Source organism: Cyphomyrmex costatus, unplaced genomic scaffold (genome assembly GCF_001594065.2).
Source record: "Cyphomyrmex costatus isolate MS0001 unplaced genomic scaffold, Ccosl1.0 scaffold142, whole genome shotgun sequence".
Taxonomy (NCBI): Eukaryota; Metazoa; Arthropoda; class Insecta; order Hymenoptera; family Formicidae; genus Cyphomyrmex; species Cyphomyrmex costatus.
In genome coordinates, this window is record NW_017275413.1 from 564,421 (window position 1) to 592,407 (window position 27,987).

General features: G+C 35.5%; 1 protein-coding gene across 1 annotated transcript; it reads right to left on the reverse strand.

The window, feature by feature from the left end:
- Nucleotides 1-8,918: 8,918 nt before the first annotated feature.
- Nucleotides 8,919-27,643, reverse strand: LOC108783120 (zinc finger protein 761-like). Its single transcript, XM_018551608.1, has 5 exons — nt 27,459-27,643; nt 26,697-26,906; nt 26,318-26,527; nt 25,936-26,145; nt 8,919-9,075 (listed from the first exon to the last, which is right to left on the reverse strand). Exons 1-5 carry the CDS (start codon nt 27,641-27,643, stop codon nt 8,919-8,921), a joined length of 972 nt encoding a protein of 323 aa, XP_018407110.1.
- Nucleotides 27,644-27,987: the final 344 nt, after the last annotated feature.

The window sequence follows — 27,987 nt, forward strand, 5'->3', positions numbered from 1 at the left end:
AACTTAATGTACATCTGAAATACGGAGTTAAAGGAAAAGGGAAAGACGAAGGAAACGAGACAGAGGAGAAATTTATGGAGACCGAAGAAACATGCGATACTACTCTGTTCTTCTTTCTTTTCCTACGTTCGATAAAATCCGTCGTGTACCTTAATTCGCCTACGCGGAAGTACAGATCTACTGTTCATATATAGTCGCGAATTGATGTATATTGATTAATGAAAAAAAAATATGTATTTGTTCCTAAAGAAATATTAAGAGTAGTATAATATATCATAAAAGAATATTAATATTAATAGTAACGGATAACGATAATTTGATGGTATATACTTTCTTATAAGTAACATACATTACTACGATTATTGTAGAGTTGGTACGGTTCTTGAGGATGCCTTGCCTGTAAATGTAATATACGTTAAATGAAAAAAAATCTTATTATCTTGTAAATGTTTTACCAAATATAATCGATTATTCAACTTATACTTCGATTTTGTTCCCCTTATCCAACTCGCATCGTCGTGTTAGTAAGATTTACGACTTGATTATACTATATATTTCTCTTTTTTTGGTTTTATTGCCGTTAGTTCTTCAAGGTAATTAATGTCAACTAAAAAATCCCGTAAAGCCAGAGCTCACACGATCATAAATATACCTATCTGAGTGCATGCATAATCGCGACACTTTTAAATACGACAAATAATTGACCCGGTAATGCGTTATTATATACACATGCTGAACAAAGTGGAAAGTCAAATAAGAACCGATGCAAGATCGTAATTTTGGTTCTGGATTATGAAATTCTACCTTCTCGCAACAATGTGGCAACCTATTCATTCGCCTTTTCGAGAAATCTTGCGCGGACGCTGATATTTTATACTTCACCAAATACGGAAATTGCGTAATATATACATAAGGAAATTACGTGCAATGCAACATTTTAATCTAACTTAAGTACGATATTTTATTGTCAGATACATATTTTTTTAGCGCGGCGATTTCTTCCTTTAAGTAAGGGATAATCAACAGAGTATAGAAAGTGTTAAGTGAAATATTACATTTAATTAACAAAATTACTCGACGTATTTGATATTTCGTAATGTGGATCTGAGAAATGATCAGCGGCAATGCAATGTGGTCTTATGTGGCACACAATGGAAAGTCAAACGAATGGTCGGCGCGATCTTTGCTGTATGGAGATTGCGAAACGGCACCGGTTACTCGGACAGAGCAACTTAGATCACACTGGAAGGCCGCGACGTTGTTACGAATGATTTCAATGATCTCTTGATAACATTTTTTCCACTAACACTTTTGAACAGAACAAGACAAAAATGCTTGAGGTAATCTACTGCAGACATACGTTTATTCATGAATATTAATAATAACAGATTATTATTGTGGACATTGCTACCACAAAAAAAAAAAAACAGATTATAATTATATATCATTTTTTATCCGTTTTTATTCCTTTACTTCATAATAACAGAGTCCATGGGAACAGCGAGTGGATAAAATCTGCACGATCACGCGAGTACGACGTTCGTCGTGTGAGTTTTGATGGTCTCATACTGGACACACCGGATCGTTGAGCGCGAATGTTTAGTCACCATCGTTTTCGAGAAATGGTTTTTGACCAAAAGTTCATCCCACCGAGGAGCGCGAAATCCCACGTAAAGCGCGTACACGTGCGTATATGCACGCAAATCGATCCGTGCGTCTCGGAACAAGAAATATCGGCGGGAGCTCGTTTCCCCACCGAGAATCGTAAAGCCGTTTTCCTCCGCCGGGCTCTCCGGAATAACGTCTATCGGCCGACAATGCATCATGGGCTTTACGAAGGCTTTTGCATTCGAATGGCCCGTGGGTTTCAGAAGATCTACGGAGAACGTCGAACAGTTCAAACGTATACATACCTATATGGTTTTTTTTTATGTACAAATGCACGTTTTGCATGTGTACGAGTTAAAATTTTCCTTATGTCGATTGTTTAATTATATTTAGTTTTAGACCATATTTAGTTTTTATTTTTTTTTATGTAAGTACAATATAAACGATCTCCAGGAATTTATAATCAATTATTAATCTATTGTGTTAGGTACATTGAATGTTTTCAGATTTGCGAACATTATGGATATAAATTTAATCGTAATTCTCTAAAAAAAGTGAGAGAAAATGAAATAAATATCAAACAAAGTAAGCACAAGTACAAATCATATGTTATTTCACTCCCGATTAGCTATCACGCTTTCACATTAAACGCCATAAATGATGAAAGTCATCCCGGTCCTGTCACGTCCCGTTCAAGTGACATGATTACGCCATGACACGTTATATCACGTTACTTCATATACTGGATAGATCAAAATAAGCTATTTATAATGTCAACCTTGTTCTCCATTGATATAACTTTACCAAAGTAGGACGGAAAGTACTCAGGCAAAACCGTGCGTAACGTTTTTTTAAAATTCACACATGATTGCGTCGTGAGTAATAATATTTGCTGGCTGCTCGTTATGCATGTATATTCAATTTGATCTGGAGATAGAGAGGGGAGGGGGAGTTCGCGTCGCGCGAATGCACCGAGGTCAGTGTGTTTTCTAGTTATCTGAAATACAGCTGGTGTAAAAGAAGGCTTATACATTAGTACATTAATATGTGTAAGTATATAAATACTTAGCATATTTCACGCGTGTATCTAATCAACCGGCGAAATACATAGTATATAACATACTTCTCGTCCTTGGTTGCACCAGGCTCGCGATCATAACGGATGTTTTTGCAGCAATAATTTCTTTCTCACGCGCTGCAGTTGGATACTCGTTAAGATATCGAAATTACAACAAAATTAATAATATATCTAAAGTTCAAGTACCACTATTAATTTGATTTAATAAAATTTAATTAAAAAACCGTTCGTATTTCAATTATTAATTTATACAATTATTAATTTATTGTGTTGAAAATATAATGTAGCTTTTGTTTAATTTCTATATTTTATTTTCGTTTCCTTTGCTTCATTTAATTATTGTATATATTTGACAAATTTAATTAAAATATATAAATTTACACAAACGTAATGTATCTATAAATGATCATTAAATTAGTGTTCATTATCAATCTCGCTTTTTTCGTTTTTATGTTTATTTTGTGATTGCTAAGATATCACGGCATTCGTAACGAGCTCTTATTAAATGAGCTATAATTCTATATTGTACGTAATTAATTAATTAATTAATATTTATAACCATATACTCGATTTCGTATCATGCCTACATAACGATCTGGATAAACTAACGTGAAATAATTACAAGTACTCGTTAAGAGGCGTAGAAATAATACTGACGCATCGCGCTGTAAACAATATAATATCGGTATCTCTGTGAAATTAATATTCTGTTTCCAGAATTTTCATATAATATTCTATCAACTGATAGAACCGTCGCGTCGCCAGAGAATATCAAAATTCTATAATTAATTATCGAAACTTAGCTATCTTTACAAAGATAACATCGCGCATTGTTTTTGTGGGAAGTCAAAGAGTACGAAATGTGTATAACTTTTGTCTCACCGGTATTGTTTTCAAATTTACGTAATCCCTTAATCATGATATGATCTTACTCACAAGATTTCTTGCTTAAATGAGTCCTTGGCCTGGATTATCGAGCAGTGACGAGCAGTTTCGAGGATACGCTAATGTTTAACTTTTGGTTGGATGTCTTTTATGCGTTTTTATGTACGTCACGCACACCGAATGCTTCCGTACTGCTGTCCCGCAATTCAGGTACAACTAATGACTTCCGTTGCGCTTGGCATAGCCTCGGGCAATTCCAGCCTCGCGTGATTCTAATATGCTCTGTGAAACAGTCCTTTTCATCTAAACAGCCTTATTTTCTTGGAAAAATAACAATCTATAATTTTTTAAAGAGCGTTAAATTCTTTCATGAAACGTAGCAAAATTAGTTGTTTATGATTTAAATTAATTGTGTACACAATCCGTATCAAAAACAAAAAGGCAAGAAAAAGTTTAAAGGGTACGATCAAAGTTAAATATTAAATGCAAATGTATTTTAAACAAATTTTTATCTCGGTAATACGATTGCGCGCCAATTGCTTTTGGATTTCCAACACAATCAATCTAAAATACTAATAATATCCCTAAATTTTACTAAATTGTTAATTTAATCCTACTAGCATCTGTAAAGAAAACTGTAAAGAACTTATTGCGAAAAATATATTACCTAAATTTAATTAAATATATATAAATATTATTCCAATATATATCTGATTTTTATTAGTAGCTTCTCTCATTTAGTTGATTTATTTATATATATATATAGCAGTCTTGTTTCTAACTTATTACTGTTCATTTTTTAAGTTGTGTTACTTTTGAAGGGAATAATATAACTTGCATAGTTATATCATCTTTATAGTTAATACCACTATATTCTTGACAAGTGTAGAATGTCCATTCATCAATACTGTCGATAGCTTTGATCAAAGCTACCGACGGCTATAAACTTCGAAACGTTTCGCTATAACGTGTTAGTCATCGGTCACTAATTATACTAATTATACTAATTAGACTTCCAATCAACGGTTGCATCGCACGTTAACCGAAAGACGAAACCGCTTATTAAATCCGGCTTTAATGCTTGTATGCCGTCCGGTAATGTAACACATTCTTCGGGATCGCGTATAGTTTCCACCATGGGCAAAGGACGCTCACACTCGCCCTCACGAGACCCCGGCGAGGTTGTTAAGGTCATCCAATTCAAAGGAAGGTTACGTCAAGGTCATCGCGGCGGATGATGCGATGTTTGTAAGGCGTAAATTCGCATCATGATGTCGGTTTGTGTCGTGGTTCGCACGGATATACCGGATTTTCACTTTCGTTTAACAGCCACGTGAATTTCAACGTCCTCTGTACCTTTCTCTTTCAAGAATCGCGTAAATTACACAAACTTACCTTAATGACGTAACGGCATGCAAATTGTATGAGTTTTCACTTACGTCAAGGTTTAAGGAACTCGTTTAATTTTTGCATAAGAAGGACGGTTTTACTAAAGAGTGACTACAATTTAGCTAGATAAAAATCTGAAAATAATTTTGTTGGCCATCAGAATAATTGTGTAGGACGTTGAAACTCTAGTTGCTGGTGGAATGTCAAAACTTTTTACAAGAATTACTCATCATGCTTGAGATTCCTACATATAGTTATTTTGAATCTGATGAAATTATTTTCAAATCTAACTAAATCTTTAGACAGGATAGATTAAAGAGAATCGAAAATCATTTTTTTATTTTATACTAACAACAACTATCAATTAACTGTATTTAACATTATACTGATCCGGTTTTCAAATTAAAATAAAAAAATATAATTGTTGAAATATAATTAAATAATTGTTTCTCAAAATCAGATCAAGTAGAATCTAATTGATAAAGAGAAAGACATCGGGATAATCAATGTTAGCTTCTAACTCTTTCGCATGACTAATATTAATTTGAAGCGACATAAATTTTACGCCAATAGCCTCCGGGACTCGAAGGGAAGGCGCGTTCAACATCGATCTGGCCGCGAATTTAATATGCTGATCGTAACAATAATGCATTCTTTATTAACGAGCAGTTGGCGTTAGTCGTTAGAAATTGAATATAAGCTTGGCTTTACGATACCTATGATTAGAACGCCTCGATCACAGATTTGAATGGCTCACGATAAATAGCGGAACACGCCCGCAACGCGTGTTTTTTGTTGTAATCAGAAGCCGACGAATTTATTTTACATGAGGTCAGCTAGGCAACGCCGTGCAAAGTTATAGTAGCTGACTCATTAATCGCCTGTCGCAGTCGTAATAAGCCCTTAATCTTCTCGCGGATCCGCTACCTGTGAGTAACTGCCGTTCCGAAGGCGTCGTAAGTCCCGTGAATCTCGAATATCTTGAGAAACTCTACGTCTTTGGGTGGAGGAGTGTGCATAAGGAAAACCGTACGAACGTTCCACCAGATGACTAATTACAGTAATTAATTCATTTAATAAATAATATCTTTGCAACTGCGGTCATGCCGGACTGTAGCGAATTTGACTCACGCGACCAAAAGTTCATGTGAACAATATGCCTTTAAGATTTTTCGCCGAAAGACGATAACACCGTACACAACTTAGGAGGAGAAGACTTTTGCTGATATTATTTTTCTCATATTCACGAAGTTTTTGGCCGTCGGTCCAGCGGCAAACTTCAAATATAAGACAAATGTATATTATTGCGCAAACTTGTAAAAAGATACGTGCGGTGTATGACGAAAGTGCCATAAAAGAACGCGGGTGCCAGAAGTAGTTTGCGCGATTTCGTTCCAGAGATTTTTCTGTCCAAGACGTACCACGCTTAATGCTTCTTTGATAAAAAAGAAATACAAAGTTTTGAGAAGGGGATTATGAAGATGTTCGAAAGATAGCAAATAGTGAATTAATAAAAGGCTAATAATTCTTGACTAAAATTATTGTCTTCTATAAAGAAATTGTCTTTCATTTATAGATAAAAATTGCACTAAATTATGGTTCCCCAATATTATATTGCGTTCATCTTACGAAAACAACGAATTTTTATTCATTTTTATATCATTAATTTACATATTTTTCTATACACATGCAAAGTTTGAAATATTCTAAAATTTCCAAAATTTCTTACACTATAATTTCTGATGAAATCGTATAAAATCTAAAAAAAAGTTAAAGATACTTTTTTAGAAATTATAGAATGAAAAATTTTATAAATCTCAGAATATTTAGGAATTTATTGTATACAAAAATTTTGAGAAAAATTTTCACATATACATATATATGTAGTTCATTTACATGATAGACAAGAACATGATGACATTAATTCTGTAAATTTAGTTATGAAATATTCTGGATGCAATATTTTGTGCGATTGGTTCATTAGGACTCTCTAAAGCCGCAAGTTTGCTCTGAGGATTAATTACAGATCAATCATGGGCGGTGTCAAGGTATTTTTCTCAAACGAGATTATGTATTGACGCTCGGAATGATACATCGGGAAATGTATGCGGAGCCGACAAACGAGATTAATCGTGGCCGAATACGGTGGATTGTTGCACTCGCAATTAAAGTACGTTAATAAAGCACCGGAGGCAAATCGTTTCGCGCTCAACGGAATGTGAAAGTAGATAAGTCGCCGCAACTATAGTTGTGTACCTCGTGCCGGTCTCGATGGCGAGCGGCAAACCTCATTATCGGTTTCCAACTTAATTGAGGTTGGTTTCGTTAACGGATTACGACTCTGGATCGGTTCCGCAAACCAATTCAACGTCGGAACAAATGTCATTATCACGATCAACAACTTACGAGCGAGCTCGGCAGTACGTGCCAATTAAAATGCCACCTTCAAACTGGTGACCGCCGGACTTTACTTTTTCATCATCGCTCGTAATCTCCATCCATATAAATATCGATAAGATCAGCATGAGCGATCAAACCGGATGATTACATAGCAATATCGCGTTATGCAAGCTCTAACTTTTTTAAACTGTCAACGTCGTTGAATTTTACGGCTTAATTCAAAAGATAATAAATCAAGCTCTTGTCATGATATAATTAACTATTAATATTACGAAGGAAACGTGACTATCACCAAAAAGGCGACGTTAATATACTTCTCCCTTTAATAATTATCCTGAAATAACCAGCTGGCCGGAAACTTGCGGCCCACGCAACGGTATACTCGTTATTCCCATCGTTTGGACCCTGAAAAAAATATCAAAATATACTTTCTATCATCGTATAACGTAGCCGTATATCAGAAAAGTGGATGTCGTATATTAGAAGGCACGGCAAGCGGCGATGGCGTTTCTCGAGATGGCGTGACTCCAGCGCTATCGCATGGCAACCTTGCCGTGCATTATCGCCGATTAATAAGCCCTACGTTCTAAGAAAGCACCTCGGGGTTACGTACTTACTCGACATGCATCCCGCGTTCGTGGATCATCGCCACGAGGGAGAGGAAGAATTGCCTCGGTCTTTAACATCGCGCACTCATCTCTTTTATGTGCGAGAGAGAGAGAGAGAGAGAGAGAGAGAGAGAGAGAGAGAGAGAGAGAGAGAGGGAGAGGGGGAGAAGGAAGTGGGGCCGATCACGGAACTTACAGACACGGAGAGATGATTTCGAGTTTCCTTCGGAAATCTCCCGACAATGTACGTTAACTCGTCTCACGACTGGCAATTTGCAAATTTCCATTTCGTTCCAGCGCAGCTGCTTCGCGAGAGAACACGGCATCTAAACCGATTCTGCATAACCATACATAATTCTTATCTACGCAACAACGAATTGGAGTAAGTTATAACATGAAAATATATATACCAAATCCGTAAAGAACGCAGTTTTGCTGAAGTATCTAAAATTTAGCTAAATACTAATCCGAAAATAATTTCGTTAGATCATCAATCAAAACAATGTAGAACGCTGAAATGTCAAAACTTTTTGCAGCATTTGCTCATCATACTTGAGATTCCTACGTAATTATTTTGATGGTTCGACAAAATTATTTTCAAACCTGTATCTAGCTAAATTTTTAGATTACTTAAGCAAAATTATTCCTCCCACAGTTTAATAAAACAAAATTAATTAAATAAATATAAAATCTTAAACTATAAGAGATTTTCTTTAGCATTGACGAACGTACACATTCAATTTGTAATTGCAGTAAAATCCTACCCCAAATTTGTGTCTATTTCTCTCCCGTATCTCTCTCTCTCTCTCTCTCTCTCTCTCTCTCTCTCTGTCTGTTGTTTGTAAAAATCATAATTTACGTTTCGCGAAAATCGGCGGGATTTAATGATCGAAGCAACGCTGGCAGTTTCCGTCGCCGTAAATTACGATGACCGATTCTCAGGGAGACCCTTAGCGCGCATCGGCGGCAGAGTTCGACCTTCTCGCACGCTCCTTCGTCGAGGACTCGGCGAAATAATCGACCACGTTCCTGCGTTCCATGTACGACGGCGATGGTGGTGGTGGTGGTGGTGGTGGTGATGGCGACTCCTTGGGCGGGGTGAGCGTACTGTACAGTTAGGATTTCGAAGAGGCGAGGAACATAATGAGAGAAACGTGCTGCCCCTTGACCCGCGCTGCGCGCACGGCTGCACCCTTGCCCATATATTCGCATCGAGACGAAATTCTCGTTATGCGATACAGATAACTAGAGGGGTCCGCTTGCGAAGCAAGGTGTATCAAGATGACATGGAAATCCACGTTTGGAGTTGATTAAACGAGAAACATGCGAGGATTATTATCTCCACCATCATATGCACGCAGGACCAGTTTTACGCAAAGAATTCCTCGCAGGGGAACACCAATTAATATGTTTCCGTATAAAAATCTACGCGCTGAAACGTGAGGTAGAATTTATAACGATAAAATTTTAATAAGAGTACTTAACATCGTATGTACGCGTAAAGACGACAAAAATAGTTTAGATATATTATGATATGGACCAGAAAGATTCAAATTGATTTCCTTTAGGTCGGTTAAATACAAAACTTTATAAAGAATTTAAATGAAGAACCCCTAAGACACAGTTCTGAGACTTACTAAAGGAACCGAGTATTAAGTACTAATTATATCTGCAAGACCGATACTCCCCATAAGACCGCGTCGATTAATTATTAGACAGGTCGGGGCAAGACTGGGACGACTAGTCTCTCTCGAGAAACGAAGAACTTTGTCGTTAAAGAATTTCTCGATGCATCTTACGTATCGTCTCTACGCCGGTCAGTTATCGCGCGAGTGGACTGGTACGATTTTTATCACGCACAATGTCGAGTTATCCACGCTCGTTATCGCAGAAGAGTATTTATAGCGATATGATCCAAGGAGATATTCTCAACGAACGATCCGACAAGAAATAGATTTACACATAGGATAAACTTATTGTAAAAATTAAGTCTATAAAAAATAACATTATAAGTACATATATCGATTAAGTAAAATAAAATTAGACAGTTGTTTCGATCTACAGATATCGCATGTATGTTGTGTTCATGAATCTTTTTATTAATGCACTTACGACATGCTGCCTTCGTACGCGGACTGACAACGTGTTGTTTGAAATCGTTAATTATAACGATTATAATTAATGATGTCAATAAGAAAACCGGTATAATTTCCTCTACTTGTTTTTCGCACACCTCTTAGCACGAACAAACTGTCTCGATTACGACAGCTGGCTTCAAAATTAAGGAACGTCAGTAGCAATTGTGTGACGCGAATTGTCGTGTTTGCAAAAAGGATGTGTCGCAAGAAAGCGCGTCACACCTCAGCAAGGACTCGTGCCGAGGACATACATACGAAAATCTTGTCTTGAGACAATAAAGATAAATTGGCCATTCTCTAACAAGTTGCGTTGCGCAACGAGCTTTCATTAACTCTCTCGTCGCACCTCTCGGGATCCAATCCCACGCCTCATTGACCGACTACTGACTGAGTGACTTACTGCAGAATCCTTCCGTCGTTACGAAAGGACTGATTATTTCAACGGCTCATTGTTGCCAGCGTGCGCTTCCGCGTATGTCACGCTCTCGCGCGAATTTCCCGTGCAATCTCCGTGAATTCACGCAACACCATCGGATGAGACACGTCTCGTTCGCTATCATTGAGAAAACGACAGAAACGTGACACAATTACAAGCGAGAGTTGCAGTTTCTCTATATAATTCCGGATAATGCGATTTAATGACAGCTACGAGAAGAGTTTTGCAGGATGTGCTCACAGAAGTGCGCCACACATTTTATAATTCACAAAATCACAAAAGTAATTCCTTTTTTTACAAAGAATTATTAATTTATTATTTGAGAATTCTATTTACTTCCAATTCTGATTCTTCTATTAAATCTATACGTACTACAGATAAAGTATGTAAAAATACATAAATCATGTATATAAAAATAATCTGTAGTGGAAATAAAATTATACTTTTCGAAAAGAAGATGTAGGCAAAATAAATACTTTTATAATACTCTTGTAATGAGACGATACCAATTTGATCATAATTTTTTAATAATGTTGTAGTACTGTAATGCTTTTTGGGAGGATGACTTATTAAAAATTAATAAAGAATTTAAAATAAATCAATACAAATAAGAAAAAGGGCACAGAGCCAAGTATGTTTAACGTACGTATAATTTAAAAAATATATAAATATAAAATTTTCAGACGCTTCGACTCCGATCGGGTCATTTTCAATGTACAAATGTAGAATTCAAATATAAATTTAAAAAATACAATAAATATAAACATTCTTCAATTAAATATATATAAAATAATACAAAAATTATGAACATTCTAATTTAAAATAAATAATAGAGATGTTATCACATTGTGCTCGAGTAAATTAAACGTACGTTATTCAATGACTTAATAAAATTCTATGATATTGAAAACTCTGTTCTAATAGAGATAATGATATCCGCTCGTCTCGGACTGTCACGCGGCAACTCTCGACTGCCGAAAGCAGGATGCTACGATAGTTCTGATATATCCGCGGGACGTGGGCAGAAATCCAAGGTAAGTGGCATGCCGTAGCGTGCCGACATTAAATCGTTGCCTCTGATACTGAACCGAAGACGTGGTATATACGCGTATTATCTCGTTGTTCGGACAGGCTATACGTGGAATATAGAGCACTTTACTCTGGTCATGGTAACGACGGACCACTTAGTCCGGGTAACGACCGCTACAACCTGGAGCATCATCAAGCTGTCCATCGGATCGTACACTTCGTTGGTTGGTGACCTTTACGCCATAGGACCATGATGTTCCATTTGCGCGGAGATTGAAAATTCCATTCGCGCGGAGATTGCGCGGGAACGCGCATGCAGAAGCCAAAAAGCATTAAACACTGTGACGGCTGACTAACGTCGGGATTTGCAATTCATCCACCGTCTTAATGATGGATTAAATACATTTAATTTAAGCCCTGTACGTTCGTCGTATAACCCATACTCGAAATAAATTCCGCTCGCCGCGGAACGCAATTAAATTAAATTTCAGAGAATCGGCCATGTTACTTCTATTATTCTTGAATTTTTTAATGATTCCTTGAAATATATTTGCATGTATAAGATATCCTTTATTTATTAATTTTGACTACATTTTAAAGCGAATTTTATTTCAGCGAATAAAAAGGCTGCGTACGTTATATATATGTATGTATATATATTTATAACAGTTATTATATTTTAATTATTACATCTAATGTTCGATTTTTTTTCCATATCACCAAGTATTGCAATCAACTGATACAATTTTTGTTGAATTAAAAAACCGCTCACATACAGTATTAACTACTTTGTTTCAAAGCGATTAGTCACGACTAAACCATTTTGCATAGTTCAAATGAAATAGCAATCGACGTTGGCATACACGCTATCCAAATCGAGATTAATTGTCTAGTCATGTGTAATTGGGACGTGTTATCTGCACAGTATCTATTATTCCCAATATATGTATATAAAATATTAGATTTTCCAAGAAATATTTAATTTATAGAAATATAGAAGATTATTATAATTTATATAAATATTATATTTTTTGTTAAATATCATTTAAAAGATTCTATAATATATTCTGAGACAATGTGTGTGTAAAAATTGAGAAAGTATCTAGTATTTTGACAACACAGTTGTTCAAAGAGTTTCCTATTCATATTATTATTTTTAAATTTTTTTATTATAGAAAACAAATATTAATAAATATTAACAGTATTCCATTGTATAATATTTAGTCGCGCGAGACATTATGAAACGACATCTGCATTATCTAAACATTCTATGTACATAACATACGCGACAGTTAATTTTTTTGACAATGAATAAATACGCACTAATTCTTTTTCCTATTATTTCACTAATCCAATTACGCAAAGTGATTTTTTATAACAAAGATATATAATAAAATTTTATATTTTAACACGCCAAGCTTATCTTTAAGAAAAATATAATTTTGGAAATTTATATCAATTTCAAAATTAGATATATTCTTTTAGAACAGCATTATATATCGCAAAGTCGCAATATGAGTATTAAAATTCATGGAAGGTATTTAAGAGAAGGCATATATATTGATACGCTTGGTTGCACATGCGAATTATTGCCAGTAATATCAAGAAAATAAGCCAAGGTATCGAATATAGACACTAGAAAATAATTTCGTATTGCACTTATAAATATTACTTCCAATCTATTTTACTTATGTCAAAATAACACATCAAATATATCACGATTTTCTTAAGATTTAACTCCAACGTCTACGATAATAGATAATAAAAATGTTAACAATGTAGCAAGCACATATATAATTGTCTAAAAATAAATGTTTAAGTATTTAATACGTTAACTGTAATAATTATAATTTATAATTCTTCGTAGAAAATGTATAGGTTTACGAATACAGGTTTGCGTAAATTGTTGTATCGTCCAAGTGAGTGTTTTCGGGAAATTGGGAAGATCAAATCTGCTCAGACATGCAATTTGAGAATCTTGTTCAAACGAGACTGTCAGGCCAATAAATGTGCGACAGTTATGGACTGTGAAGCGTCACGATAAGAGAATGCATTGTTTCTGCGAGTTCTTTCGCGACGGCAAGTTGGTCCGTGGCAGACCGGTCCTTAAGTGGGCAATGTTCAGGATCACTGTCGGATCGATTCAGCGAACAGTCGTCTTCTATACGCATTCAGGTCCAACCGGGCGAATGTTTTATACGCGTAGTACGGTGGAATCAGAAACAGGTATGCACACTGGACTGATTGCGAGGAATGTGGAGGCTCGTTTCTAGCACGCCTGGGATAATATTCTCTTCGGCGACGGTCACGTTTCCACGCCGCATCGAAAGGCTTCTTTTCCTTCAACGAAGGAAGTCGTCCTCACATGCAATCGTCGTGAAAAAAAAGCAAACTTTGCGGCATTGAAACTTGTTCGACGTTACGAAAAATTGCACAATCATTTTAGCTTAATACGTACTACTGAAACGAGCTACATAACGGCCTAAGGGTAAAAAGAATTTAAAAAGTTCCAACAAAATCTCAGAATTGTTCAACATAAATAGTCACTCGCGGATTATTTTGCAAAGCGCAAAACAATCCGCGAAGCCGTACAATTTCTCTACTACGCCAAAGTATAATAATTAATTTCGCCGCTAGGGCATCATTAATTATACCCTCGGTCACGACCAGAAGACGATCATTAATTTCGCTTGGTGAACGCTAGGTACTTAATGTATAAATATCCAGTTATCTTGTATCTCATTTAATATTACCGTAAAGCTTAAGATTAAAACGTCGCACAAATTTGCAGTGGACGATTCGCACGATTCAGAATTTAGCAGCGCAACAGAGTGTACGCGCGCATGAACAAGTCTCGTTTCCAGTTATTACTCAGTCATAGTAAAATGGAATGGTCCATTAATCCGTCGTGATTTCACACGCTACTTGCATGGACACCGTTGCGCGAACTTTATTTACATTAGGCGACGGTTGCTGCTACGCACTCAAAGGGAGTGCGAATGACGGTATTGTGCCGCGAAAGATGCCGCTTTATCGCGTCGATCGTAATATTTACCGAGATCGCCGACTGAAGAAATAACAGGATCGCAGGTAGATAAATCGCTAAAACCGGGACCCGTGGGAGTGACTTTACGCGTCATCCGTGAACACGATCTGAATGCATTCGCGCGAGGATGCGGAGACCCAGTTTGATTCGTAAAAACAAATTTCGCGCCGTACAGAAATTGCATCGATTGATCATTTCTAAGTATTTAGCTAAATAGTTAAAAATTCTATAAAAATTTGAAAAGAATTTCTTAATAATTTCTTATTACTTTGCGTAACACCAACGTTGTACTCTCACTCGCCTTATGTCACTGGATTCCTGATTTGAAAAGAATTTTGTTCAACTATCAAAATAATTATGTTAGACGTTCAAACTGATTGCTAAAATGTCAAAACTGTTTGCAGCACTGCTCATTATACTCGAGTTTCCAACCTAATTTAATGATCCATCTTCATAGAAATTTAATACTGGTAGCTATCAGCTACTTATTTTGTGTGTTAAAAGTACTGTTGACAATATTATGCATACTCAAAATAAATAATTAATCGGTCAGTACTAGTATTAAACTTCTATTATATAAGAGTAACAAAATTATTTTCAAGTTTGTATTTAACTAAATTTTTCTGGATACTTCGGTAAAATTATTATTTCTGTATAGAAGCAGCTTTACTATTCATCTCGGAAAGTTTCTAAAAAATAAATATACTATAGAATAGTCTAAACGAGTCTTGAGGAACGGTTCAATTCACTCGAATCATCATTGACCACGGAGAAATACTCGTCGTTTACTTCGCGGACGAAAACACGCGGGTCAGCGTCCTGAGAGGGGTCATGCAGATTCACGATGCGACTTGTCGGAGACGAGGTAGGCACGTCATGGGTATAGAAGTGGCATCGATAATTATCGATGGGACCGATCGTGCGTGAGACTAGAAAAATTATGGCCGGCTGAGCAACGGGACAAGAGCCGGCCGCGGTGTGCGCGCTGCATCGACTGCTGCATCGACGCTCGACGCTGCAGCTGCAGTAACAGCAGCCCGCCGATGTTGGGATGAAGACGTCCTAGCTGCTCGCTTACGTACGTAGCCGCAGAATAAGTGTGGGTAATTTGCTCGTGGACTGGCTAGACCACTTGTTTTGTCGAGAGCAGTAGTGTGCCGTTTAAGACCGTACGAGCGGGACAAATACACGCGTTTGCACGCGTACGCATCGGCGTATCCCCTCACACGTGGCCGTGCACGTGAACGTACACTTGAGCTCCGCACGTGCACGATCAGGATAGCCTAGTTATGAATCCAGAAGCTGGGGAGAAATTGGAAAAAAAGGTGTAAACACTTATTAATAGGAACTGTTCAGTTTTCTCTCTATAAAATAAATTCTTTTAATACGTTTGAGGCTTGTACAAGCATCTTCTTTAAGGAAGTTACTTAGATTATTTCCGTGTTTTGGTACATCGTTAAATGTCTACGTTCTATGAACATTACAGTTCACTTTATTAGAGCGAAGCAAACTTGATATGCTTCTCGCTTTGATGAAATGGACTACAATGTTCACGAAACGTTAACATTTAATAATATATTAATACACTTGATCGAGACACAAAAATAACTCAAAAATCGCGTACTTCCTTGATAAATTCCTTCACTTTCCTTTACTGCATACTTCCTGCATATAAAACCATTCGCAAGATTATCTTTGACTTAGTTGAGAAATCAATTCGGATTTACCTCTTTCATTGTATAGCTATTCACTGGTGCGAATCTGAAGTCAGACTTGACTGGTTTTAACATTTAACAGCCTTAACATGCTTGCGTCGAAAAGAAGAACATCTTTCTGACATCAGCACATGCGATGATAAGTTTTTCCGTACAATCCCCGAAGGAATCGGTAAGACAGCAAGCTTGGAAATATCTCGACAGGAATAGCTGGCGGATAAACAACCGAAGCTGTCAGCCATGGTCGCTGCTTTCCGACTATTTAGGTGCTACGGCCAGCTCGGCGGAATTAATGAGATTGGAGTTTCCAACGCGTTTGCGTTTGATAGAATCAGCATATGAAAATGTGGATACTTGCACGATATCAGCAAGATCTGTGAGAAGCCATGTTAACGGGTAATACAAAACGTTGAACTCGTTAAATATTTGCTTCATAATTTCGTATATATTTGTCGAGAATTTTTTAAATCTCTATTTATATATAAAACAAACTATGTGACAAATCACATTATAAGTCAGACATGTTAAACTAGATATTAAAGATACGAAATATGCTTGCAACTTTATAGAGATATAATAAACAATGTTTTTATACGTAATCAAAATAACAAATACATGACTTACTTATGTATTTAAGTTATATATTTACTATGCTATTAATTAACTCGTTACAAATAGTTTTTTCTCAATCAAAGAACAATTTTTGTTGTGATATGCATATTTATTTTTAAATTTGGAAAGATGCAAGAAAGCTGTAAAATTTGATACAAACCAAAATTATATAAATTAATAAATAATAATTTTCATACTTTTTATTTTTCCTATAAGAAAATTATTTGTAACAAGTTAATTATTAATCATAGTTTAGTCAATATACAACTTATATAAATGAGTTAAGTATTCCTTATACTATATGATTATATATCTAAAAATAACATAAAAAATATTTTTTCTAATTAAGAACACCATCGGTAACAATTTAATTGTTGATTTATATTCACATTGATCTATCAAGACGGTTTTCGAATACCTTCTCATTGGCATCATCATCAACGGCCTCGCAATTCTCGAGTCAAGTTTTCGCGTGCATACGCTACCCGATGAAAGCACTGACCGGCCTTCCTCGACCCTCGTGTGTGTGCATAATGATAGATATCACCGCGTCATCCATTGTAATGCGTGTAATGAGAATCTCAAATAGGCGTGCAATTTGATAAGCTTGTCAACCGTCGGTTATGGTTTATGCGCCCGAAGAATGGACTAGGGATTACAGTTATCCCGAAGGGCGACAGACCGCTGTTAACTCGCGAAAAATCAGTACGGCTTTTTTTTTTTTCCTTTTTCGCGCCACGTGTGAAATACAGTGATGAGTATCAGCGGAGTGGATTCTGTTTTTTCTTCTCGACCGCCTTAAAATACCGTTCCGCGCGAAGGCGAGGGAACTAGATTGCTGGAGGGAAATGGAACTCAAAGGCGCGAGCGCGCATATGAAACAATAATGGCTCGCGTTACCTTGAACGTACCGTGATACGGCGAGAAATAATGAGCGAACTTAGCGCGATTTAATTTACAAATAAGAAGTCAGAAATCCATGAGTCTCGGTTATATTTGCTCATCAGTTCCATGCAAGAACGCGATAAAACCGGCCTGATTACATAATACATATAGTTATTATTTGCGCGCGTAGGTACGTGCGTGTTTTGGCCCCAAAAAGGCGAAAGTGTAGCGGAATAATAGTCTCATTACGATCTTTCGGCGTTAGCGTTGTCACGATAATTTTTAAGATAATTACACCAATGTTCATACCAATACGCCAACGTCAAGCACTTTTCTCCGTTACGAACATAAAATTTGATTACTTCTCTGCCCGCCACGCGATCTTCTATTAGTTACACGTATCGTCCGCCAGCATGAGCGATAAACGTTACGTCGGTTATAAGCAGTGCATTGGCGCAACTGCAATTGAATCACAAACTATGCAACAACCAGCCAGCGTCGTTAACTGTCTAGTAAATTCCCGGAGTAGTATACGAAAAATTAACTCGATAATTCGTCTGACAGCGGCAACTCTGAAAAGCCGCGCGTGCATTGCACCAACAATAGGTTGCCACGATCGATCAAAATTCGAATTTTTATAATACGTGACTTATCACTGATAAGTCACGTATTATACCTACGTCTTGGGATTATCGGAGCGCGACCAATTATTTGCCGCATCAGCATTAATTTTAGGTCGAAAGGTTAATCATCAGCTTGGAACGAGAGATACTGTAAATTTTAGATACTTGCAAGTATATTGTGAAAAACGATTGTGCATTATTGTCAGTCGGCGTATCATGCTTATCTTTAAGTAGCTAATAATGGTTTCAACACAACGGAATTTATTAATAACTAAATTAACCCAGGTAGAGAACACGAACTTATAATAATCAAAATGTGTAGATCAAGATGACAGTCGAGGCCGTTACCAGGCAGTAAAACTATAATTTTGAGTCTCCAGCAAAGGGGCGCAAAATGTTAATAATAATAAAGATACTAATAATTTTTAGAGTGTCCGAAAAAAACATATGAAAATTGATCGCCTTGTCTATGATGTCGTCAATATCCCTAGAATTCTGGATCTACAAAAATATAGAGAGCATTTGATTTATTAATATGGAAAAATTTCCAAAATTATGACTCACGCTCAATTGTTATGAATTTTGACAGAAATATTCCAAATGACATCAAATGAATGCCCATAAATTCCGTTGAAAGAAAAATTTAATACCAAAAATGTTTATCAGATATTCACATAGAAATATTTAAACTCTAAGATCCGTTTTGACCGAATACAGAAATTTCTCTTATTTAATTAGATTTATTCTTATCGATCTAAATTCGTATAGTATTATATTGTTTTTGTATACGTTGATTTTATTATAATTTTGTATTTATTATAATTTTCTGCCTGAGAATCTTTATAAAATATATATATGATTTGTAAATTAATAGCGTACATATAGATGTGTCTAATTTGAAAACAATGAGTACGATAAAATAAATATATATGTATATATATTATGTGTATATACATATACATATATAAAACTAAGATACTGATCTTTTCTCAAAAAATAATGTTTCATATAGAAGAAGGATTAAAAATTAAGTAATACAATATTCATGATTTAGTGTACAATACTACAAGTAAACAGCGGAACTAATTAACGAGGCCTCCTCTACTGTATTTTTGACTGTTAAATCAATGTGACGAACGGTATAGACACTAACCGAGCAAGCGCGAATAGGCGTATCCTGCCGTGTGCAATAAGAACATTCTAATCCACACTCTAGCGGTACAAAGCGTACGTTAATTACGGTGATTGATTTAAGCCTCGTCGTTGAGGATTTAAGAGCCTCGCCCCGAGTACGGCATCACGGATTATAATATGCGATCTCTTTCTCGAGTCTCTCGTGTCTCTCATTGACCGAAGTGCATACCTAACGTGCGCCGACGCGTGTGTACATAAGTGCCATTAAGAACATGCACGCGCGCAGTTCGAGGAGGTAAGACAGATTGAGTTCAGTCAGATATTGGACGGACAAACCCACGATCCATCGATCAATGGATCAAGAAGGGACCGCAAACGTCGACCACATGAATACTGCCAATCACGGCACGATTAGTTTACATTTGCACCTCTTCGTCCCGTTCTCTTCCCTTCTTCCCCTCCGATCTCTTTTTTTTATCAACATTTTTCTTTTAATTTTTCTTAGTTATTAATTTTTATTCATTTTTTATATTATCTATATTATTTCCTAGGAATATATAAAAAATGAGTAAAAATTAAAGACTATTTTTCAGAGCACACACACACACACATACACAAGCGGAGATGAAATACTATATCAGAATGTGACGGTTCGGATTTTTGTGGAGGTATCGATGATGTTACTTGTCAAATTGATTCAACAATCACAGATCGAGAATCCAATTTGAATGAATACTAAAAGACGGTTTTTTTTATTTTTATACTATCTGAACTGGTCACACACGACGCGGTGCAATAAGTCGAAATGGAACAAATATACGTTTGTTTCATTTGAACTTATTGCATCGTGTGCATCAGTTCAAGGAGTACAGGAATAAAAAACAGACTTGTAGTTTGAAAGGCCGGTATTTCTATCTCTCTCTTTCTTTATGATTTTTTTTCTATCTACAATCGCCCGCGGCTAGAGTTCGTTCCATCGCGATCAGACTATATATGTATCACCCGACATCGATAACAACGCTGAGATGTCACCGAGTTTAATAATAATATTTATAGCTTTAGGAGATATTTCACAGTGTCGAGAGTCGTAGGAGAGTGTAGCCGACAGCGTTATTCCGGTGAACACGGAATGAGAGCGCGGACGTTCAACGTAATTAAGATTTAACGGTGGCATAATAGGTCTTATCTCGCGACGCTAATCTGGATAATTGATTTCTCATACAGTTGCTTGCTTTGGTGAACTCCCGGGGGAGTCTGACGTCAGTGAATGAAGTCACTCGAGGGGACGGACGGAATATTTCCCTCTTGTCGAGTGTGGTAACTGAACAAATTCTCCGTAACCGCAATCACTCTGTTCAAATAAACACGAGAAAGGGAATACAAACGCGTCGGATCATTTAAGGACGTATTACACACATTTTTTAACAGAATGACAAAATTATAAAAAAATACAGATTTTTTTTTATATGCACGCAACAACATTCTCTTTGACTCTGATTTCAGGAATCGTAAGCGTGTGTTAGATATAATGGAAACGTTATCAGTGCAAAACTATCTCATAAATGTAAATTTCCATTTGTTACCAAGGATTCTTGGCCTTGAAGAAACTCGGTTACCTCGGCTCTTCAGTTAGGAGGAATCGTTTTTTCTTATCGCGTTTTAATCAATTCGATGTGAACTTTAAGATTTACATCTGATATATTTTTCTAGTTATACTAGTTGTTACGAAAGATCATTATAAGTTAGACGAAGTCTATATTAACGACAGAAATTAACATAAAATTTACGAAAAGAGCAAAAATTTACTTCAAAAAAGAAGTAAGAGTTCTCTCTCTTGGAGTGAAAGATTTTACTACAAAAAATTTAGGGAGAATAAACAAAAAAATTATGGTGCTGTTTAGTTAGCAGCTATAAAAAGTGTGCGTATGTACTGTCCCTTAAAATTGTCTTTATAATTTTCAATTACAACACGAAGTAAATCCGCTCATTGATGAATTATAGCGCTAATCAAGAATCTCTGGCTCGTGCAGAGAGAGAGAGAGAGAAAGAGAGAGAGGCATATGCACATTGTGTAAGTCCGATGTACATGGCGAATTACGCGTGACACATACAAGAATCTTTCCTTCTTCTCTCGCCCTGATGTCCCGCATGTACAGATACATACGGCACCGGACAGCTTTTATTTATGTCCACGCGGTTTTCTTACAAGCGCTTTATCGAAAGTGAGAACGTGATTGTTGCCGTTAAACGAGCAAGAACGTTTTATTCGCGCGCGCAAGAGTTCGCTTTACCTGGATTCCACAACGTGGTTCTAAACCGGATCGTAATAATATTCGCGTGACGAGATTCGCGGCGACATTGGCCGCATTTCGTACATTTCCATTTCGGAAATTCGCGAGACTTATCTCCGACGAACGTGCGAATTATTTCAATCGGAGAAGATGCAGTGAAAGTATTCACATTCGTATCGAAGCCGGTTGCGTTGCCGGTAAGGTTGGCTCGTTTAAACATTATTTCCGACATATGTCAGCACAATCAGCACTTATACATCCGCATGAAAATTCTCAGTTTCTTCATTCTAAAGACTCGATAGCTTTCAATCTCTATTTAATTTTTCGTCCAAAGTTATGGAAACGAGTTTACAATCGCAAGTAACATTTTTAATGAAATTGTCTGATATTCAGGGAAAACAGATATAGATGAGCACATTTGATATTAACCCTTTATGGATCGATGATTCCATTTGTGAACATATTCTTTTGTTTTGTTAACTACTAGCTCAATTTTCTTGAAACTTTATCTGTAGGGTAATTTGATAATGTTTTATTAGTATCTGAGATAAAAAATGGAACAATTCAAATAATTGATCCAATTTCACACACAATTAATCTAATTAGTATAAAAACTCAAAAGAACTTTAAAGAACTTTTTTATTCCTTTTTATGAACTCTGTTATGCTAAATCTTGCAAAATCAAATTTCCCAAAATCAAATTCATCGATTCCGAAAATTCTTCACAAAATATCTTTTTTAGTTTTTTCTGTTAGAAAACTACGGTTTTCAAATGTTAATAAATTTCAGAGAAGTTATAGCTTATACCATGTCCAAAATAAATAGTAATTCAATAATCCATTCCAAGTAACAGATATCCCGTGATTTGCAATCTATAACATCTCGTTCGTTAAATCGCACCGTTTACTGAAGTGAATAATGCAGCTGGACATCTTTTAAAGTAACGTATTATGACATTTGAAATAGCGGTTTGTCATCACAAATCGAGACAATAAACAAATAAAATCTAATGACTAGCGGCAACGATGCCCAGCAATGCGGATCCAAGCGATTGGCGTTAACTTTTATTCTACTTCCTCGTTTCTCCGTACTATAATTGAGCGAAGCTAACGAGTGCTTAGACTGAGTAATTAAAACCGAGGTTCCACCACTTTGTCGGCAACGAACATAAATCTATGACTAACTATTGGCTTCGGCATTCACGTGTGTAAACGTAAAATGAGTATGCTATCAATGTTGTATATATTTAACTTGGTTATGCATAAATAATCATGTACATACACTATTGTTTAATTTTAATGAAATGTATTATAAAATTTTGTTAAAGTGTAAAAAACATATTTTTGTAATTATTTTTAAACGATATATATTTAACGTCTCTCGCTTATTGTTTACAGTGAGAAAGCGTAACCAGCTTTATTAAATATTAGCATTAAAAAAAGTAACGTAATACTGAATTATCACCCACATAACCCTTAGTTTACTTTTTCTTGTAATGATAATGTTTACGTAAGCTCATTTCACTATTCCTTATTATTCTTAAAAAAATTCTAGGAATATTATATATATATATATTATTATCTCAATTGTATAGAATTTTTTAGCTATCTTGAAGATACACACAATTTAATATTGCAATCAATGTCTACACTTTACAACATTGACTTATGTTTTAAACATAAATAACAGAATAAAAATCTGCAAATTTGCAATTACGAAGATTCCTAATTTAAATTATTTCCTAATAAAATTATTTCCTTCTCGAGCGTATCGTTCACGCAACGATACACAAAAACAGAAAGAAATCAATAATTCTCGTGCCTATCCGTTATGTGTTTCTCGACCGTAAAACATTAATTCTTGCGTAAATGTGTTTCGTGCATTTCAGTATTACGATAGACGAGGTCAGCAAACTTTTTCTGATTCAGCGGCGACGGTCAAACGCTACATTATGTCGTTTCATTTTCATTAGATAATAATTTTACGATGACGATCTTTTCGTAGATTTTTGCGAACAATGTGTGCCGCAATAGAAATATCGGCCCGCAATGTCGCTTTTACGGCTGATAATATGAAAATGATTTACTTATTATAATATTACGTATACATAGCGTAGCCGGCATTTTGCCGTCGAACCAAGAAAAATGCATCAAAGAAACTTAAAGTGGGAAACAAACGAGTTCGCGTATAAAAAATTTCAGAAACTATAATAGTTGAATATTTTGTAATAGAAAAGAGAACATTTTTTAAGACGCATCTCATTTCTAGTTAATAATTCAAAAATTATGCATGGAATTATTAAGATTAACATCTAATACTTTCACTTTACATTAAGGAAAATAAGGAAGAAAGTATATGCGTTTCCTTAAAATGTTTGTATGAGCCAGAAAAATTAAGCACGATGCTGCAATCTGATCTTAAAAATAAATTTTCAAATAATCAAGAAACACGGTAGTATCTCGCGTCAAGTGTACGCGCAGTGCGAGATGCACCGTGCCTCTTTAACGCAAGCCGGCGATTTGCGAAAGATCGAGAATATTGGATCAATATTGGATGGTTGAACCGATCAAGTTCTATGTACGCTCAATCAATGATATGATTTTTTCAAATATATAATATCACTTACTTACTTTTTAGAGAGTACAAATATATGACAAATATATAAAAAAATGATTTAAAAATATAAAGAAAAAGAGTGAAACACGGCAAAAGAGAGGGGTGGTGGGGGTGGGTGGTGGAGGAGGATGAGGGAAGGAGTGAGGGGTTGCGGTCGGTCGAAGATGGTGAAGGTGTGAGTAAAAGGTGAGAGGGGATATTAGAAAGTTTTAATATGGCCTTGAATGCGGATAGAGAAGAAGAAGGAGACGTTTCTTAATTTTTCATTAAAATCACCACTTTTCGACCGCTTATATTCCGAGAACGGCTTGACGATTTAAAATTTTTTTGGCTCAAATTACTCGTGGCGATGCCGCTAATCAGGACATATAACGTTCGATTCAAAATTTTTTATATTTTAGTAGTTATGCACCCCCAAAAAATAGACTTTGATGGCTCGAGATAAGAGACTTGTAGTGCCTTTCAGTTTTTGAACATGGCTGGAGATACTACCGCATCTACTGATATTTTGAACATGACTGGAAACACTACTGCGTCTCCTGGTTCTATTACAAACTACTAATTATTAAAAACCAAAACCTCTGATCAGTGCATATCTATATTTATTCTTATAACGTCAATTAAAAATGTTCTTATTCCACATTCCTAGTGACATATTATGAGTAGGAATTAGTTCGGTCCGTTTTCCAAAAGATGATCGCCACCAAGACGAGTCATTTTTTCGAGATGGAATTCAAAAATTGCCTGAGAGATGGGAAAAAGTAGTAGCCAGCGATTGACAATACTTTAATTAATCTATTCATCCATTTTTGTTTTGAAATAAATGCATTTTTGATCACAAAAACGGACCGAATTAATTTGTACATATAATACATATACCTACATCTTCATACCTACAACATTCATAAGTTAATATAATTCTGTACATTAAATGTATGTTTCGTCTTTACGTTCACCCGTTGAAAACATCGTTTCACATATTATACCAGAAGGTTTGCGGGTTATCGCCGTGTCTTTCTTCATTATTAATACAAACGTTTCGTGAACCATACCGTTCACTTCATCAGGACGAGGGGTGCGCTGATACTGAGCCGCTACCCTGGAGGACTCCTTTATATAGACGCTGTTGGGAGGGGGGGGTGTATGTTGAAAGGTGGGGGAAGGGGTACTTCTTTGGCTGCGAGAGGGCGATCTTCCATATTCTGGATGAATATCTGGATCTCGCAAGGATGTTGTTTTCAACCTTTGTGCTCCGAGTGACAACCGAGGTATTCATCTGGTAAGAGGACTCTTTTCATATCCTTTATATTCGTAATGACGTTAATTATTTTTGTGAACCATCATTTTGTGTTGTTTTAGAGATGAAGAAAGTCTGTAAAGTTTTCATAACAATGTTCATCGAAATAATTTCTTTGATTCTTGCTATTCAGTGAAGTACCCACCTGAACACTAGTCCACAAAACTCACAAAGGTATGGTTGTTTTCTAATATGAGTCCTCTCATGAACTATCAGTACCGATTTGTGCTTAAACTCTTTATTACACGTTCCGCATTTGTATGATACACCTCCAGTATATAGGTCCTTATTAGACTTGTAACGTTCATCGTTGTAATGCGTTGCCACTATGTGCTGTCTTCGATGTCCATTTTGACTGCGATGTAACCGTTGCAATATTTATTATTTTTTGCGAATTAATTTAAATATTGATATTGTATTTGGATTATTATCTATGTTTATTATTTTTTACTAGTTAATTGAATTATTAATATTGAATTTTTTACCAAATTATTTTCCTAACATTTGTTTTTCACTTAAATACCCACCTAAATATCTTTTCACAAAATTCGCATTGGTAAGGTTTTTCGCCATTATGTGTTCTTTCATGTTTAGTCAGATGCGCTTTGTTCTTAAACTCTTTATTACACGTTCCGCATTTGTATGATACACCTCCAGTATATAGGTCCTTATTAGACTTGTAACGTTCATCATTGTAATGCTTTGCCACTATGTGCCGTCTTAGATTTTTATTTTGACTGCGATGAAACCGTAGCAATATTTATTATTTTTTTGCGAGTTAATTTAAATATTGATATCGTATTTGGATTATTATATATATTTATTATTTTTTACTAGTTAATTGAATCATTAATATTAAATTAACAAATTATTTTCCTAACATTTGTTTTTCACTTAAATACCCACCTAAATGTCTTTTCACAAAATTCGCATTTGTAAGGTTTTTCGCCATTATGTGTTCTTTCATGTTTAGTCAGATGCGCTTTGTTCTTAAACTCTTTATTACACGTTCCACATTTGTATGATACACCTCCAGTATATAGGTCCTTATTAGACTTGTAACGTTCATCGTTGTAATGCGTTGCCACTATGTGCTGTCTTCGATGTCCATTTTGACTGCGATGTAACCGTTGCAATATTTATTATTTTTTGCGAATTAATTTAAATATTGATATTGTATTTGGATTATTATCTATGTTTATTATTTTTTACTAGTTAATTGAATTATTAATATTGAATTTTTTACCAAATTATTTTCCTAACATTTGTTTTTCACTTAAATACCCACCTAAATGTCTTTTCACAAAATTCGCATTTGTAAGGTTTTTCGCCATTATGTGTTCTTTCATGTTTAGTCAGATGCGCTTTGTTCTTAAACTCTTTATTACACGTTCCGCATTTTGTATGATACACCTCCAGTATATAGGTCCTTATTAGACTTGTAACGTTCATCATTGTAATGCTTTGCCACTATGTGCCGTCTTAGATTTTTATTTTGACTGCGATGTAACCGTAGCAATATTTATTATTTTTTTGCGAGTTAATTTAAATATTGATATCGTATTCGGATTATTATATATATTTATTATTTTTTACTAGTTAATTGAATCATTAATATTAAATTAACAAATTATTTTCCTAACATTTGTTTTTCACTTAAATACCCACCTAAATGTCTTTTCACAAAATTCGCATTTGTAAGGTTTTTCGCCATTATGTGTTCTTTCATGTTTAGTCAGATGCGCTTTGTTCTTAAACTCTTTATTACACGTTCCGCATTTGTATGATACACCTCCAGTATATAGGTCCTTATTAGACTTGTAACGTTCATCATTGTAATGCTTTGCCACCATGTGCCGTCTTAGATTTTTATTTTGACTGCGATGAAACCGTAGCAATATTTATTATTTTTTTGCGAGTTAATTTAAATATTGATATCGTATTTGGATTATTATATATATTTATTATTTTTTACTAGTTAATTGAATCATTAATATTAAATTAACAAATTATTTTCCTAACATTTGTTTTTCACTTAAATACCCACCTAAATGTCTTTTCACAAAATTCGCATTTGTAAGGTTTTTCGCCATTATGTGTTCTTTCATGTTTAGTCAGATGCGCTTTGTTCTTAAACTCTTTATTACACGTTCCGCATTTTGTATGATACACCTCCAGTATATAGGTCCTTATTAGA